The 18,776-nt window shown below is 37.5% G+C and overlaps 1 protein-coding gene across 2 annotated transcripts in view; it reads left to right on the top strand.

Moving 5' to 3' along the window:
• Nucleotides 1-1,870: 1,870 nt before the first annotated feature.
• The window catches only part of copg2.S (COPI coat complex subunit gamma 2 S homeolog), a 29,343-nt gene continuing 12,437 nt past the window's right edge, over nucleotides 1,871-18,776 (top strand). The window contains 14 exon segments of one of the 2 annotated variants that reach the window (NM_001092648.1): nucleotides 1,871-1,959; nucleotides 4,566-4,618; nucleotides 5,281-5,361; nucleotides 8,962-9,033; nucleotides 9,347-9,426; nucleotides 11,179-11,254; nucleotides 12,222-12,314; nucleotides 12,471-12,557; nucleotides 13,343-13,500; nucleotides 14,762-14,895; nucleotides 15,674-15,741; nucleotides 15,963-16,151; nucleotides 17,461-17,556; nucleotides 17,781-18,024. In NM_001092648.1, the coding sequence (NP_001086117.1) occupies nucleotides 1,923-1,959; nucleotides 4,566-4,618; nucleotides 5,281-5,361; nucleotides 8,962-9,033; nucleotides 9,347-9,426; nucleotides 11,179-11,254; nucleotides 12,222-12,314; nucleotides 12,471-12,557; nucleotides 13,343-13,500; nucleotides 14,762-14,895; nucleotides 15,674-15,741; nucleotides 15,963-16,151; nucleotides 17,461-17,556; nucleotides 17,781-18,024 (1,468 nt within the window). In that variant the 5' untranslated portion in view covers nucleotides 1,871-1,922. 2 annotated transcript variants of the gene reach the window in all.

Here is an 18,776-nt window from a genome sequence, read left to right as displayed (position 1 = left end):
GGTTCTCGAGAAGTACCCTGAGCACCTGTATCTTCAGCTTGAGTTGCTGTTAGGGCAGAGTTGTGCACTGAAGCGGCAGGAGTCGCCTGCTCAGCAGAACAGAATCTGCATAGCGGCTCACACTGGCCCCCAGAAATTTTTGATTGACATTTATTACAGGCAAAATAAATTACCTGTGCTGTGCTGGGTGCTCTCCCCCCCACTCCCGCGCCCTTGTGAATAAGCCCACTGACCTACCTTCTGCGATCGGGAGTCACCTGATAATCAAGCAAGTGTGCATGAGTTAAAACAATGCAGGTTACTGCACCGGCGCTTCTTTGTTTCTCCCTCTCTCACTCTCTCTCCTTGCAACCGATGCTTGTTACTGCCAGTTGTTCTGCTTTGTGCTGAGCGCAAGATGGCTGCTGGAACGCATTGCTTTCCACCGCGAGCGTTAATCAAAATTTTTCTCTGCTCCTATTCCTCCTAATGCGTCCACACGGCACCACCTATCTGAAAATCTCTGCCTTTGCCAGCCACCTGCAGAAGCCCACAGAGGAATAGAAAGCGACTAGAGGCGGCAGGGATTGAGGAGCCATGGCAGGGTCCCTCTGGTTCACTTCTCTGATAGAGATACTGGGTAACTCTAAGTAAGTGAGCAGAGGCAGCGGAGGAGAGAAGGGTGACTGGATGGTAGGGGGGGGGGAAGGAGAACCGGTGCCACAGTAGCATATGGATACTGGGGAGAACCGAATAGAGCCTACCTCATTGGTAGTTAGCACTGGCCAGACCTTCTGTCCACCTAGTACGGTGCAGGTATTGTCTGGATGGTTGGTATAGCCACAGTGGCTAGAAAGAAATACCCTGGTGACTGTTCCATGATGGGTGCTAACCCTTAGGATACAGGCAGCCCTGTTCCTGGTGTCACCCCGGGTATCAGCTGATGCTGACTGAAGAAATGTTTCCCACAAGGGAAGTCCATCCTCCTGGTAACAGGACACTTGAAAAACTGAAGATTCAGCACAGTGTGTGGGGTTAAGCCAAGTATGGCACGCCCCTTAATTAATATTATCAGGTGTGATTCCTCCTGGAGGGTAGAGCTTAACCCCATCATTCCCTGTGTCCCCCTTAGACGACAGAGAAAACATTCTACACAAACCGCTGGCTAGTAATTGTTCTAAGAAAGTAGAAAATATCAAGTGCTGTCCTAGCAAACAAGGAGTTTGTGTCACTAACAACATGTGCAACCGTTACTACTTTATATATTTATAGAAAAGCTGTCGGTAGGTTTGTGTGGAAACCAAAATATGGGTACTAATAATTTATGTAATATATTTTCTTCCTTGCCCCTTGCGGATGCCCATGCTAACCGGCCCATGGAGCGAGGGTACACCCTGCTGACCCCAGTAAACCAATAGAATGTTTTTCTCGAAATAGTGATTGACCTAAAATTCAATGCCTTTCCTAGAACTGTATTATCACCCATGTGTATTATTTATAACTAAGCCTATGACTTTGCTTCTTCACAAACTTATGTGGCAGCACCCCATTCTTCTGTCACGTGACAATTAAAGCATCCTGCTTACATGCACTTTATAACATGCCATCATTTGGAATGGAGGGGAGTTTGTTTGTCTTTGCCTGGGGCACAATCCCCAAATGGTTCTGCTTTTCCAATCAGTGCAAGAGTTTAGAATTAAAACAAATAATCACGCATCCACACAAACCTGCTTTCCCATTCAGGATTGCAGAAGGTAAGCGGACATAATCCTGTAAAACTTTCGTCACTGCCCCTCTAGCTATTGATGGAGAGAGAAGCTCTGCCTTTATTTCTGTGTGGGCGTGGCTTCCCTTTTGATTGGCAGCGTTAGACTCTACCATTGGAAGGGGTGCAGCTGAAACTCGGCCACCGGTATTGGTCTTTAACGTACCAGTCTACGACAATGATCAAGAAATTTGACAAGAAGGACGAGGAGTCTGGTAAAAAATATTACATTTTACCTTCCGTTCATACGGATATTTGCCAAACAGTGCGATTAGTAAGCAGGCCTTAAAGCCTCGGACTTTCCTGTGGAAGAGAAGCCGTATCGGCCAATGAGGGAGAACGTGGGGCTTTCATTCATTGTGACGTGTGCTTAATTTACACGATGCGGTAGTAGATGTAAGAGACGCACTGAAATGACTTCAAACTATTGTCATGGGCAACATAATAAACAGGCTTTGGGCAATTTTCTTTATTTTTAAGTTAAAAGTGGAGTGAGCGTTCGGCATAGGTATACACTGCTTCCTTGCATTTGTGTGAGGCCATATTAAATGCAGTTTGCTCATAACCTTATACCGGCTGACTGCTACGTTCTTCTGCATTTTACAAGGCCAGGACAATTGCAAGCAGCATTTCCTGGGCTAAATAGACGCATCTTGATTCCTAGAGAGCTCCAACGTATCTGTAAAGCTGCAGAAATAACTGCAAAATAAGGAAGCAGGACAAATGTGAGCCAACAGCAGCATGCATGAAACAATCTCATATAAGAAAGAGTACAATGAGTTGTAAAATATAAAATGTATCTGCCATTACATTCTATTTGTGTACTGCAATCAATTGAGCTTGTGGTATAATGCTATCCGAATACAATCTACACTTGGGGGCCAATTCATTAACTTCGAGTGAAGGAATAGAAGAAAAAATACTTCGAATTTCGAAGTGTTTTTTTGGCTACTTCGACCATCGAATGGGCTACTTCGACCTTCGACTACGACTTCGAATCGAAGGATTCGAACTAAAAATCGTTCGACTATTCGACCATTCGATAGTCGAAGTACTGTCTCTTTAAGAAAAAACTTCGACCCCCCTAGTTCGCCACCTAAAAGCTACCGAACACAATGTTAGCCTATGGGGAAGGTCCCCATAGGCTTGGCTAAGTTTTTTTGGTCGAAGGATAATCCTTCGATCGTTGGATTAAAATCCTTCGATATTCGAAGTTGAAGGATTTTCATTCCCAGTCGAATATCGAGGGTTAATTTACCCTCGATATTCGACCCTTGATGAATTTGCCCCTGAGTGTCCTTTTTCTAAATACCATTTTCAATTATTAAAGGGGTTGTTCACCTTCCAAACACCTTTTGCATTTCAATTGTTTTCAGATTGTTATCCAGAAATTAATCCTTTTTTTTTCAATTACTTTCCATTTTTTATTTTTTACCGGTATTTTCAAAATCTAAGTTTTAAGTTTAATGTCTCTGGTGTTAGTCTGGCAGCTCAGTAATTCAGGTGCACTCTCAACTGTTACAATTTGCTACAATTAGTTGATACATTTCTCAGCAGTATCTGTGGAACATTAGCAACTACTGTATCAATTCTAACAGCTGCCTTTAATGAAACTCGGGGATTCTGCTCAGCAGAGACAAGGATAAGAAATGTATCAACTAAATGTATCAATTTAGAACAGTTTACAGGGTCTGTGGCCCCTTCCCAGAGCTTCCCTTTAAGCCATTGCAGCCTAATTATAATGCACTTGAGTGATGAAATACGAGGGCAAAGCAGCAATGTAATGTGTGGGCCATGGGTGGATTCGGGATGGATTAGGAAGGGGTCAGGGCAGAGAAGGGGTAAGATAGACATAGAATTTGGTCAGATCAGGGCTTTAAAGCTCCCCATAGTGGCGACGATTCTTCTTGCCAAACGACCGATTTTAGGGAAGTCCGACCAATCCTTCGAAATTATCGTGCGGTTAGTGGGATTTGAATGATCGTACTTCTTACGATTTTTCGGCCGACATCTGTCAGGAAATTGATCAGCCAGGTCAAAAAATCTATATCGGTCCCAGTGCAATGTATCTATGTTTGCAGGGCCAAGCAGGCAGCTCCCCTTTGTTTTCCTGGCAAATTGGTCTTTTTAGTTGATGGTACGGTAAATTCGTACGATCGTACGATCGTTCCAAGAAGATCGTGGTCTCACGATCAGGATCTGATCTTTTAAAAATCTCAACATCTATGGCCAGCGGAGAACTAAACCCTAAAGAAATGGCTAAAAATTTCATATTTTATATACTGAACTTATTGCATCAGCCGAAAGTTTCAGCTTATCAATAGCAGCAATGATCCAGGACTTCAAATTTATACATTGCTGATAAATTTGTAATACTGTACTTTGTCGCTGTAATGCCCTATAAAGTTATGCAATAAAGGCTTTTTTACTAATCCAAAGGACAAGTGGTGCTGTTCCTTGTTTGAATTCCTTCCTGCAACAGGAGGTGTTTTACTGGCTAGGCCATTGGAATACAGGCCAACAAGCAACCTACAAGCAGTGTTAGAGATTACCGTAGTTAGAGGCCGTCTTAAATATTTCAATGAATATAAGAAAACATACATTGTTTTCAAGGGAATTTCCCCTAGTAAAAGTAACTTTATTCCACACAGGTCTCATTTAAAAAAAAAAAAAAAGGATATTGCTAGCTAATTCACACAGAATAATACATCTTGGTTTCCTAACATTGCTTTACTTAACTAGTAGAAAAAAAATATGATCTGTGTATTTTGATGTTATAATTTTTGTGTTTTCAAATAGTTTTTTTGTGTTTATTCATTAGGAATTGGGTCCAATCCTTTCCAGCATTTGGAGAAGAGTGCGGTTTTGCAAGAGGTAAGCCCTGTGAACAATGTCTACAGTTTTATTTTGTTTGCTTAGTAAAACCAACTTTTTACCAGTTTACAATGCAGTAAAATCAAAGCATGCTGGTCTTCACAACAAGTCTAATGCCTTCAAATGTTGTTTCTGTTGTAGTGTATGTACAGTGGGGTTATCCAACTCTCTGTAGGGCTATTCCTACTGGCCTTCATATATTGCGGTGTATGACAGTATCAGTTTCATATAATCAGTACTGAAGTAGTTCCTATGGATGAATCAAATTAAGAACTCTGGTTCCTGCCAAATATTGCTATACGATAGTATGCCATCTGTGCATTTTGATTGACTTTAATGCTAGTGTTGTAGTGTTTTCATGAAGGTTTTCAATTTGCAGATAAGTTAACACACTGTAAAAAAAATTTACGGTTTATTTTTACTGTTTACTGGTCATGCAAGAAAATTCTGACCATTCCGGTCCACTTTAATAAATGAGTTTATGTGTGGGTGTTTTCAGAAGCTTAACAAAACTACTCAGACAAGCAGCACTCTAAGATTTACATTGGTATGATTGCTATGAGGCCTGGGTATAGTAAGGCAAGTGAAATAAAGTTTGAGTGTACAATTATAATTTTGGAGAAGACTTGCTGAGTCTTTTTTAATATTTGCTTTTTTTGCAGGCTAGGCTATTCAATGAGACACCCATCAATCCTAGAAGATGTCTTCATATTTTGACCAAGATTTTGTACTTGCTAAACCAGGTGGGTGTAGTAATTCATTTATAATAGGGCCTTAGTGTGGGAAAATGTCTTTTGCATTTGTCAGGTCTCTCATCTAGAAAATATGTGAATGTAGGTCATATAAGTGCAGGAAATATAATTTGGCACAGTGAATCTTGCACTGGTTATTTGCATATGCCATTTATGTGTATAATCTTTGCTTTTTCCAAAATAGAACTACAAGCGTAACACTAAAAATATAACTGATAGTATAATTCAGTACAGCGCTATATAAATAAACTTCTGCTCCTCTCCTTAGTCATATAATGGACAAAGTGCACCAGATGCAAGTGCTCTGTGCAGCCTTTATTTCAAGATACATTAATCAGATTGAGCAACATCAAATGTAAAGTAAAAAATGAGAGAAAAGTGGGAAGAAACTGAGAGTTATCCATTTTATTGGTTAACAGCTCGACTGTTCATCAGATGTAGAGAGAGATAAAGACTGACTGTATCATCTATTGATTGGTTGGTTGTTCAATCACAAAAATACTTTTAAGGTTCAGTGTGCTAGTGATAACTGAAGATAATACTGCACCACAAAGGCCAAACACTGTATCTCTTTAGAGGTCATAACATTTGCAAATGCCATAGCATCCATGAGATGTGCCACAACCTTTCTTTATTGGACATTGAAACCAGGTGATTCAGTTACATTTAATCTTTAACTCCACATTGCAGCAGATTGTATCAAATTTCTTTAGTATTTATAGAGACCAGGTTCTTTTATCAATCAGCTCAAATATCAAAGTTATATAATACAGATTCCAACCATTAAAGGGGATGTAAAGGCAAAAAATATAAAATCCCATTTTTACTTTCTTTAATGAAAAAGAAATCTATCTCCAATATACTTTAATTAAAAAATTTCTACTGTTTTTATAATAAATCTTACTGTAAGCAGTGAAAATCTCCCTTCTTTTACTGCTGTGGATAGGACGGTCCCCAACTGCTGTGCAGGTAAACGATCATACTTTCAAATGGCAGGGGGAGCCCCCCCACCTTACTTCCCAGAACTCGAGCAGCATTGTTTGATTCCCTGTAGAGATTTGTATCCAGAGACTCAGTGCAGTCTTTATATTCTGATTATTAATCAGACTGTATTGGCTTCTATGGCAAATATTATTTGACTTGTGCTGTTTTGATAATTTATGACGATCCCTAAGCTTAACCTCCCAACTGAATCCCAGACCACACTGAGCATGTGCGAGTCTTGATATTGCAGAAATGTCTAACAAAGTTACAAGATGACAGTCCCCTGCACCAACTTTGAAAGCATAAATAATTTGTCTTATTAGGCTGCTGGTGCAGTAAGTTCATGTTTATATTCAGTATACAAAAGGCAGCATTTCTAACATTATTCTATTTTAGACTTTAGTTGCCCTTTAATGCAGGTATCATCATATTGAGTATGCACCAATTTAATGTGACAGAATTCCTGGCTTTCATTTCTTTAAATTTGTGCTTTATTCAGTTTTGTTTATAAAGACTTAAAACATATAAATAAAGTACACATATATAACATAAAATGTTATAGATATCCAAATAACAAAAATTCCAATCCTCTGCAGTACATGTGTTTTGAAAATCTAGTGGAACAATCTATGTGTGCATTATCTTATTAGAATAAAATAGAAAGAAGGAGATCTACTATGGTCGGGGTGATGAATGGTATACTAATGAGACTGAGGTATTGCAATTCCTATCGGAAAATCATGATGAGTCCTGGAATTCTACTACCAAGTTTAGCTGTTTAAAACCAAAATCTAGATTTAATATCCCACTTGGTGTATCAGTGACGTGAGGGGGGCCACATGAGTCATAACCGTTTGCTTTTAAATCTGAGCTGCATGCTAAGGATCATTTGCAAACTCACTGAATAGTTATGTCCCATGTGGCCCCCCTTAAAGTCACTGACTCACTGAGAGCTGAAAAGCAGGAAGTTATATTCTGTTCTGTTCTGTCATTCCATTACATTTTTGCCTAACTAACTATATTAGATTTTTTTTTTGCACAGCCTATCTATTTACCCAGTTTTTATTTTTACACTGAACTGTTCCTTTAAGGAATTTAGCCTATTGGGACATATGGGTAGGCACAACCTCACCAAGAAGGATAGGCAAGCTTTACATGGGCTCAAAAATAGGACTGATATTATAGTAAGGGCAGCTGACAAAATTCAAAAGAATCCCACTAAGGAATATTTGGGACAACTAACAGAACTCCTGGAAATGGTAATAAAATCACACGTTATTAGTATATCAGAGTATAACTTTATTTGGACACCCTACCCTTTGATTGCCACCTTTTACCATCTGCCCAAGGTTCACAAAACACTATATAACCCCCTGGCTGACCCATTGTGTCGGAAATAGGTTCCCTTACCGCAGGTCTGTCTGTATACATTAACCAATTTTTAGCAGCCTTGGTAAGCTGTCTGTCAGCATACACTAGGGAAACTATAGATATAGTGAACACATGTAATGGTTTTTGTTGGGATAAGTATATTTTAGACATAATGGATTTTATTATTACGGAAAAAAGGAACTCATTTTTAAAAAATTTGGACTATTTGTATAAAATGCACTCTATGGGAGACTGCCTTTCTGTAATTTGGAGCTTTCTGGATTTCCAGATAATGTATACCATACTTATATTAGCATTCCTATTCTTCTTATTTCAAGGACACCACTAGACAAAATTGCTGTTTAGTTGTCCGGTACCACTGACCCCAGCAACAAAAAAATGTCTGTTATTGATTTAGTTTAGTTTTATATATTTAGTTATACTTCTATTTAATATCTTATCTTGCCTTTGTTTCCAAACCCTACTTTTCATCTTCTGATCTATCTTCCAAACTGCTACCTGGTTGGAAGGCTAATTAAACTCTAGCACCCAAATAGCAGTTGAAATTCCAATACAGGTATGGGACCTATTATCCTGAATGCTCGGGACCTGGGGCTTTCCGGATAACGGGTCTTTCTTTAAATTAGATGTTCATACCTTAAGTCTACTAGAAAAAGTAAACATTTAATAAAACCAATAGGCTGGTTTTGCTTCTAATAAGGATTAATTATATCTTAGCTGGGATCAAGTACAAAGTACTGTTTTATTACAGAGAAAAAGGAAATCATTTTTAAAAATTTGTATTATTTGATTATAATGGAGTCTATGAGAGACGGCCTTTCCGTAATTCGGAACTTTCTGGAAAATGGGTTTCCGAATAACGGAACGGATCCTATACCTGTACAATATCACAGAGGCTTTATGTCCAGCTTTCTACAACTTAAGTATGTTTTGTAAGTTGTGTTCTTACATACCCCTTGAAATAATGGGCACTTAAAGGAGAACTAACCCCCCCCCCCGTACTAAAAGCCCTGTATTTTTGCACCAGTTCTTGGGTAATGGCTGTTTCACTGGCAACAGCTTAGACATGGATATATATCAAAGCTAGAACAACAAGTTAAATTGCTTTTTTCAATGCATAATATGTTTCTACACAGTAACCTGTTACACATACTGTTTATATTGTTTAGTGACATTACTCAAATAATAAATGTCTTATCTCTTTTTTCTGTGCAGGGTGAACACTTTGGCACAATGGAAGCCACTGAAGCATTTTTTGCCATGACTCGTTTATTTCAGTCCAACGATGTAAGTGAAATTCTGGGATTTTTTTTTAAATCAAGCTGCTTATGATAGGTAGTGAGATTCATGGAGAGTCAGTAGGGACAAACCTGATGACTTTTAGGCTGAATGTTTTCTGTAGAAATGTAAATTAAAATCATTTTGACTATTAGGTCTTTGGGCTTCTTCATTCATTTAGTCAGACTAATCTTCTGTTACTAGATTTGGTATTCCACATGTTTGCTCCATTAGGCAATAAGCCTTATTAAAACATGATAACAATGTGCTGTAATTGTGAATGGTATAGTAGTTTTCAAACGTTTACTATTTCTGTTTATAGCAAACTCTGCGGAGGATGTGCTACCTTACTATCAAGGAAATGGCGAATATCTCTGAAGATGTTATTATAGTCACTAGCAGGTAACGTGGACAGTATAATTTTAGTTTATTTTTTTAACAATATTTTTTTTTGTATAATTCTTGCTGATTTTAGAGATTACCAGATCCAAAAAGATTTTGATTATCACGTTACCTGAGATGTGAACTTTTGTTTTGTTCACAGCTCCTCCAATCCAATACTGTGTAATTAAAAAATCCTTTAAGGACACTTAAAGGAGACATAGTATGTGCAATGTGCAAGTGCATTCTACTGCTCTAAATATAGAAGTAATGTGCTGAGAAATGCTGTGTTTCAGACTGGTTTAATGAAAATCTCTTAAAAAAAACCCTACCTATCTGCTCCACTCCTTGCTGCCACCTTTCTCAGGTTGTGCAGGGAAGCAAGTGGCACTCAGAACACAGCACTGTAGCACAGGAACCAATCAGCAGCCAGGACGACCTGATAGGCTTCTGTTTCCTATTTTTCATTCTGTGATTCAGGGCTGTAATTGGCTATCCCCATCCTACTGTGCTTTTAGCAGGGTCCGGTTAGAACATGCCTACCACATTAGCAGATTTTTGAGGCACTCCAATAAAGGAGACATTTTTAAAAACAAAAATTATTTTTAGCCAAAATTAAAATTGGAACCATATAGTACTCATTCTTACCTACTCATTCTTTTAAACAAAAGTAATTGGCTGTGCTACCCTCGCCTTTTCAAATGACTGTTTTTATAGAATTCTGGGGAACTCGCTACTAATTTTCCATAGACTGTGACTATTTTCATCATCTGGTAAACCCTTTCAGGTGAAAGTGTCTAAAGACCATTTAGACCTGCTTCTTCTAACAGTTGCAGATGTGCAAAATAGAGGTCCTAAAGCTTCAGAATCTCAGAAACCGTTATAACTCGGGTATAAACATTTGTGTACCATCTTGTATTTTGTTAGGAGTGTCCATGACACACATGTTAAATGTGATCTGGGCAGCTATTGAGAAGCGGATATTAGGGTTTGCTGCAAATCATCAAGCAGAAAATGGAGTGATTATTACATTCTGATACAAATGCACTGAGTTGCTATATAATGACAATTTAAATTTATTACTAATCAGATTTGTATTTAAACAAACGGTTCCTGCCAGGAGCACTGTCGGAGTGGGATAGCCAATCACAGCACTGCAGTCACGTTACCTATCAGATCAGCCTAGCTGCTGATTGGTTACTATCCTACAGTGTAGTGTGCTGAGTGTCACTGGCTCCTCTCAGCAACCAGAGAGTTTAGTGGGCAGGAAATGGAATGGATGGGCAGAGCTTTTGGTTTAGGGGGAATTTTTCAATAATTCAGCCACAAACACATATTTTTTAATTGATTCCTTATATAGTTAGATGAGTATAGATACTTGTTTTTATACAATATGTCTCCATAGTCCTCTGAAAAGATATTTTGTGACTGATGCCAGGTAGTAAATTCCTTTATACTTATGACATAAGTTTTCACATAAAATAATATCCTTGTAGTTCCCAAAAGAAATAACCTTGTTGTGATATGTCAACATCATAAAAATAAATTGTGAACTTAGGTATCATTTTACGCTATTACAAAAGTTTAATATCAATCAACATTATTGCCACAGGGCAGATTTTGGTGCCCTAAGTATATAATTCTCCAATAAAATCAGTGTCATTATTCAATATCCATTTGCTAAAGCTAGAAAAACATACAGTATCTATCCTGTACAGTATGATGTGCAGAGAAGCTGATTGCATTAACCTTTGGATTATTTTGTTCTTGCAGTCTGACTAAGGACATGACTGGCAAAGAAGATGTGTATAGAGGGCCCGCCATTCGAGCACTGTGTAGGATAACTGACGTAAGTCTGCAGGTCATAGGTTTCAAACACAATTTGTGGTTGCTTAAATTTGTTGCTTAGAGATTATCTTCATTTTTTGCATTTGAAAGAGTGCCAAAAGCCAAATACTAACCAACCTCACTACCCCAGTTGCCTCTGCTCCTCAACTGCATCAGTGGCTGCAATTGCCCAGAAGTAATGAACATTGTCCACTGATAAGTACAAATACAATGTTGTCCATGCAAAGTATGTCATTAGTTGTGGCAGGAAAGAATAAGATGTACCTGGGAGAGAAGAATGTGGGTTATGCTGTAAGTAGCCCTGGGTCCATCAATTAATGAATGTACCATTCCTTTGCCTGAGGCTTCAGTTATTTTACAGGCAAGGGTATATAGTTCAGAAGCCCTTAAAGGTGCTAGACATGTGCAAGAATTCCTTACGCTAAGGGCTCTTACACAAAAGAATTTCTTGCACTGTTCCCCTGTGGTCATTTTTAATGCATCGAGTGCAGCAAGAAACACATTTGTTAATTTGAATAAGGCTGTACTTACACAGGTGCTTGTAAGCACTGAACACAGTTGGAATGCAACATGCTGCTTTCCACTTGCGTTCAGTGCTAACAAGCACCTGTGTGAGTAAATGAATGAAATGTGTTTCTTGCTGCACTCCCCTGCTGTCATACGCATTCAAACTGACTGCAGGGGAATGGATCAAGAAACGCTTGTGTGTAAGAACTCTATCGGGTTCATTTACTTTGGATGAAAAACATTTGATGAAAAAAACAATGCACTTCAGATATCTCATGTATTCCTACTTCATATTGCCCAAACCCAAGGTATGAGGATTAATTAAAAGTCAATCTCTTAAGTGTAATTCCTAGTTCATTAATTAGTACAATTTAACATTCATCAACATTGTTTTTTTTATATTGTCAATGCAAGTGAATAAAATAAGATTTGTTATGACCTTGGTTTTACATTTGTCATAGGCCACAATGCTTCAAGGGATAGAGCGATATATGAAACAAGCCATCGTAGATAAAATTCCCAGTGTTTCCAGCTCTGCACTGGTATCTTCCTTGGTAAGTACAGCAAAGATCTTTGCTACCTGATATACTGTATCTTTCAGCATATAGGAATAATGTGTACAGACTAGAGCAGTGAAATTACAGACAAGCGTCTTAGTTTTTTACCGGCTGAAAACATGTTGATGCTTGTTTGTTTATTTTTAATTTCAGAATATGACAAAAATCAGCTATGACGTAGTGAAACGCTGGATTAATGAGGCTCAAGAAGCAGCATCTAGTGATAACATTATGGTACAGGTAGGTTTCATTTTTGTTACTTGCATTGTAGGGAGTGTTTAAAAGTAGCTAATCTTAATCTGGGACTCTTTGCTTCCCATCAGTGGCTACTCTTGCATGTAGCCTATTTATAATACAAAAATATTGCATTCTAGCTTGTTCTTTTTACTATATTTTATTTCAAGGGACTGTAAACAGGAACTGTTGCAAATACCTGCAGTTCTTATTTGTGCACTATTTCAGGAGTGATATTTTAAATAAATATTTATTATATAATAGTCTTGATGTAAAAATTATTTTGCATTTTGAGATTCTCATTCTGTTATAAGAATAGGTTATAAACCAGCCTTACTCAGGGCTTACATAGAGGAGGTGCAATCAAGAATATCCAAGAACTGCAACATCAGCTGCCTGCTCTGCTTGGATGTTCTGTAAATAAACACATTTTCGCACTTTCCATCACGACTGAATTGTGAATGTATAAGCCATTTTTTTTATTGACAATAGTTTGTTTTTTACACCAGTGATATGACAAACTACTCAACAGCCTTGTATATTATTTGGTTTTGATAGACTTTATTGGGGCTGTGATTGATAAAAGACCCCAAATCTTAAGATCTCATTTTCCATTTTACTAATCCGCAAATTAATGACAAATGTACTTGTGTCCTCTCAGAAACTGTTCTGGGGTGCCAGGGAACTAGATGTGCTAAGCCTCAAGTTAAAGCAGTATCGAGGAAATACTGAATGCATAGAGCTTTATTATGTTGATATAGTGCTAATTGCCTTTGTACTGGCTTACGTAGTATCATGCCCTTGGACTCCTCTACAACCTAAAGAAGAATGATCGTCTTGCAGTTTCCAAGATGCTAAACAAATATACCAAATCTGGTGTGAAATCCCCATTTGCTTACTGCATGCTAATCCGCATAGCTAGCCGGCTGCTGGAAGAGTCTGAAGAAGGGTGAGCTAAGTTTTTGAGAATTCTTATGTTAAAACATCTATTTGTATGTTGCTTGTTCTTTTTCATTTTGGAAATAATTAGATTTTTCCATTGTTTTTTAAAATACAATTTGCACATTTTACAACAGGTCCGTTATAGGCAATTTCAGTGCTGCAGTTTTAAGTAGCCCAGAAATGTGGTACAAAAGAACCGAAAACAGCCACCACCATAGACTAACAATGATCACCTGATGTTCGGGCCAGTGACAGGCAATAAATTCCTGGAAATATGTCTGTACACTTTGTCAGGCAACTATTAGCCAAATGAACTGGTACAAGTTCTTGTAAATAGATTTCTATATAAATCGAGGTCACTGTTTTGGGGTCTTTTTTAGGCTTTTTAAAATGCTGCATTTCTACAGTATTCGTGATTCTTAAAGGAACAGTTCAGTGTAAAAATAAAAACTGGATAAATAGGCTGAACAAAATAAAAAATGTTTCTAATATAGTTTAGGCAAAAATGTAATGTATAAAGGCTGAAGTGACTGGATGTGTAACATAATAGCCAGAACACTACTTCCTGCTTTTCAGCTCTAACTCTGAGTTAGTCAGCAAATTGAAGGGGGACCACATGGGACATAACTGTTCTCAGTGCATTCAGCTCAGATTCAAAAGCAACAGTTATGGCCCATGTGCCCCCCCCCCCTCAAGTCACTGATTGGTTACTGCCTGGTGATCAGGGTAACCAGTCAGTGGAAAGCAAGAGAGCTAAAAAGCAGGAAAGTAGTGTTCTGTTTTGTCATGTTAGACATCCAGCCACTCCAGCCTTCATACATTACATTTTTGCCTAACTAACTATATTAGAAACATTTATTATTTTGCACAGCTATTTACCCAGTTTTTATTTTTATACTGAACAATTCCTTTAAGAGAAATTGGGCAGTGACCCCCAGGCAGCACCTCTAGTTGTCTAGTGTTCTGTAAGTAAGGCTGCCATGCTTAGTGATGCCTGGCACTGAAAACACTTAAGCAGAATGCACTATGGTTGTATGTGCTGAATGACATAATGTCTGTAAAGTGTTACCTAAAAAAAAAAAAAAAATGTTGTAACACTTAAATTGTTGTATAAAATGTCTTGAGTGACTGACGCATGCAATTTTTTCATTAAAAAGTAAAGCATATTCTGCATCTGCTGCTGTATGGTGCTTTTTGAAACTTTGCTTGATTTGTGTATGCTGTATTTTAAGTTAGAAGTTTGTTTCGTATTTGTTGTATTTCTGCAGGCACAACAGCCCTCTGTTTGATTTTATTGAGAGCTGCCTTCGGAACAAACACGAAATGGTAATTTATGAAGCTGCTTCGGCTATTATCCACCTTCCTAACTGCACAGCAAGAGAGCTGGCCCCGGCTGTTTCAGGTATAAATGCTGCTGACTATTGCAGTGAAATCCATTCTTAATGGACTTTTTATCATGAGTGTTTTTTGAAAGAAGTGAAATCCTTCAAAATGTGCTTTAAAGGGATACTGACATCAGAAAATAACCTTTTTTATTATCTATCATAACATTGTCTTTGAATGCTATTTATAATTTTGCTATATAAGTATTTGCCTGATGCTTTAAAATTACCTTTCTTACTACCCTGTTCCTCTATGAAGGGGCTGCTATATTTGTGCAGCAATATTTAGAAACTCTAACTGACAGGTTAAGAAGGGACAGTCAGGTTGGCAAAACAGTCAGGTTTAGGAACTTCAAGTGACAATTACTTACAAAAGTAGAACTATCCGTGAAAAATTATCAACATTACCTATAGGTAACTTTTGATGTAAATTAATATTTTGAAAAGAAAATTATTAGTGTCAGTATAACTTAATGTTTAAGGCGAGAAATAGTGTATTATCAGCAATATGTCTATGAAGATCCAGGTCATGATCTACAGTATCAAGTAGAACGGAGTCTAAAACAACTGGACTTTGAGTTTTCTACTCAGTGGCTTCTTCAGTTTAACTGGATGTCAAGTTGCTTACTTACTTACTTAGAGTTGATTCAACTACTGTATTATCAGAAGGCTAAAGGTTTCACTAAATATCCAATACCAGATATTATAGACAAAAATCTACTTGTAATATTTCTATACTTTCCATTTGTGGGTCTATTAAGTGAGATTCATTTGTGTAATGATCAAATTTCTCATCAGTCCTGCAGCTCTTCTGTAGTTCGCCCAAACCTGCCCTGAGATATGCTGCAGTAAGAACACTTAACAAGGTACATTTTTTGATTTGTTAATTTATTGGCATTTTTCTGTTTTATTTAATTTTTATCCATTTAGCATTTCAAGTGCTGCACTCAAGCTCAGTCTCTTTCTGGACATTACCGCATACAGATAACTTTAAATCCTTTACATTATTTTATCAAGGACATGTAGGTAGTGTGCCTTTGATTTTTGCAGTTTTACAAGTTTGTACAAAATGTATTTATATTAATAGGTTGCAATGAAACATCCATCTGCAGTTACTGCATGTAACCTGGACCTTGAAAATTTGATAACAGATTCCAACCGCAGCATTGCCACACTAGCCATCACAACACTACTAAAAACTGGTAGTGAAAGCAGCGTTGATCGACTCATGAAACAAATCTCCACCTTTGTCTCTGAAATCTCGGATGAGTTTAAAGTAAGGCTATTTTGAACTCCTGATCTTTTGACTATAAAAACACTTAAAACAAATGATATATATATATCTGTGTGTGTGTGTGTATATGTAATGTATGTATAAAATAATAAGGTTTTTTTAAGTATGCTCATTTCTTAAGTGGAGTTGAATTGACAGATGTCTACAGAAAACTCTGTTTTAAATTTGCTTTTCATAGTTAATAACTATAGCAACACATTCTGTGCATAACTGCTTGGAATACTATCTATTGTTGCTGAGCAAGTGCTGTAATATTTGCACTTCATAACAGATTTTGGTATGCTCAGAAGAAAAGTGCTGTACCAACAATAAACTGGTTCCCAATACTTAGGTTATATGCAAAATAAACAAGAATTAATAAGTATTTATGAGGGACAGATTGTCAAAGTTTAAAATAATTTTCCTGCAGTTCATATTTTTTCTACATTCACGAAAAGTTTAAAGTAATTGTTTTTTTCCCACCAGCAACAACAAGCAAAGAAAAATTCAGAGAGTACTCTCGTTGATTTAATGGGTATAATTTTTGACCAGCATTGAGCTAGTGATAACTGATCTGCAATACTTGCAGACTTGCTCCTAATGCATTGAGTTAAAAGACACAATATTTGCTACACTTGACAACAGACAGCTATCGGAAACCTGCCCTTACTGAGCAACATTTTCTTACCAAAATATTTCTAAATTGTTGCCTGGTGGAAAAAATGGTGACCGTTATTCAAAGTTTCTTCTTTAGAGACAAAATGTGCAACAAGTCACTTTTCTCTTTTGTTTTGTTCAAATTGCCATTGTTTATTTTTTACTATATCTTCCATATGAAATCTACACATAGTAATTTGAAGATGAATGAATACAAATCTTTCAAGCAACTTCTGTAGAAACGAATTTTGTATGATTGCAGCCTTTGATTGAACTGTAACTCCCAGAGTTCCAAACACCTTTGCTTTTATTACATACATCAATCTGGCCTTATTAGGTGATTTTAATATGACGGCTATATGCTTGTATATTCTGTATGAAGATGAGAACAGATGAATTCTATGCTTTAACTGACCCATTGTTTGTGTTTTTATGGCTTTGGGAAGATGATTGTAGGCACACTGCTTAAAAATAGCAAATTTGACTGTAATATGAGTTCTCATGTTATTGTAAATATTTTTTTTTAAATATGTTTGAATATTTGCTATTTTTGGAGGAGGGGAATCAGAAGAGTAATTATAGACTTGCTAGAGGCTGTTAGGCATTATGCTCCCAATCAATAGCCATACATACTGATTATACTATATAATTTCAGGTGGTAGTAGTACAAGCAATCAGTGCATTATGTCAGAAGTACCCACGCAAGCACAGCGTAATGATGACATTCCTTTCCAACATGCTAAGGGATGACGTAAGTACACGCATATGATTTGCTAATCTGTTTTGGAGTTGCACATGTTTTTCAGAAAGGTAAATATAGATTACATACATATGATTTTATTTTTGAATGTTTGCAAATCTGATCTGATATTGAAATGTTCTGCTTCTTGTGGTTGCTCTACCTGAATGGTTTTCTACTAACTCCTATCTCAGAATTCATCTTGCATATGTTGAACTATACACTCTTGTATGCAGGGAGGTTTTGAATACAAGCGTGCCATAGTGGACTGCATTATTAGCATTATCGAGGAGAACCCAGACAGCAAAGAATCTGGCCTGGCTCACATGTGTGAATTTATTGAGGACTGTGAGCACACAGTTCTGGCTACAAAGATCCTGCATCTTTTGGGAAAAGAAGGACCAAAAACACCTACACCTTCCAAGTACATTCGTTTCATCTTCAATAGGGTGGTGTTAGAGAATGAAGCCGTCAGAGCGGGTAAGAATGCAAAGCCACAGTGAATACGCAATCTCTTTCTTCCTCCATATTTATTCATTTCATAGTACTACTTCCATCACAGTTTCCTACTTTAGTATCTACCTTGATCAGTTGAATATGATGCACAGGGGCTCACGTATGGGGCTCATTTATGAACATTGGTAACTGATCAATAGCTTTTCCAGGCAGCTGCAGGTTAAACAGTGAGACTGGCTGCCAATTGTCACTGCTGAGGTGCAAATTAGGGATGCACCGAATACAGGATTCGGTTCGGGATTTGGCCCTTTTCAGCAGGATTCAAATTCGGCCAAATCCTTCTGGCAGAATCAATTCCGAATCTTTATTTGCATATGCAAATTAGGGACGGTGAGGGAAATCACGTGACTTTTTGTCACAAAACAAGGAAGTGAATTGTTTTCCCCTTCCCACCCTTAATTTGCATATGCAAATTCTTATGCAAATTTTTCGCAAAGGTTTCGGTGGTTGGGCCGAATCCAAAATACTGGATTCGGTGCATCCCTAGTGCAAATGTGTCCATTATTCACAAATGAGACCCGTTAGTTGTTGATATAGTAAATATAACTAAATAATAGATGTATAGAAAACTAAAACTACTCATCAAGATCAGGCAAAACTACAACTCCTAGAATTCCTCCTGGACTCCACTTGAAGTAGGGTTGGAGGGAATATTAATATTCAACATATAGATTGCTGAAGGTTGCCAACCCCTGCTTTATTTTTTTGTAGACTAA

The sequence above is a fragment of the Xenopus laevis genome, chromosome 3S, assembly GCF_017654675.1.
Source record: "Xenopus laevis strain J_2021 chromosome 3S, Xenopus_laevis_v10.1, whole genome shotgun sequence".
NCBI lineage: Eukaryota > Metazoa > Chordata > Amphibia > Anura > Pipidae > Xenopus > Xenopus laevis.
This window is presented reverse-complemented; position numbering and strand designations above follow the sequence as displayed.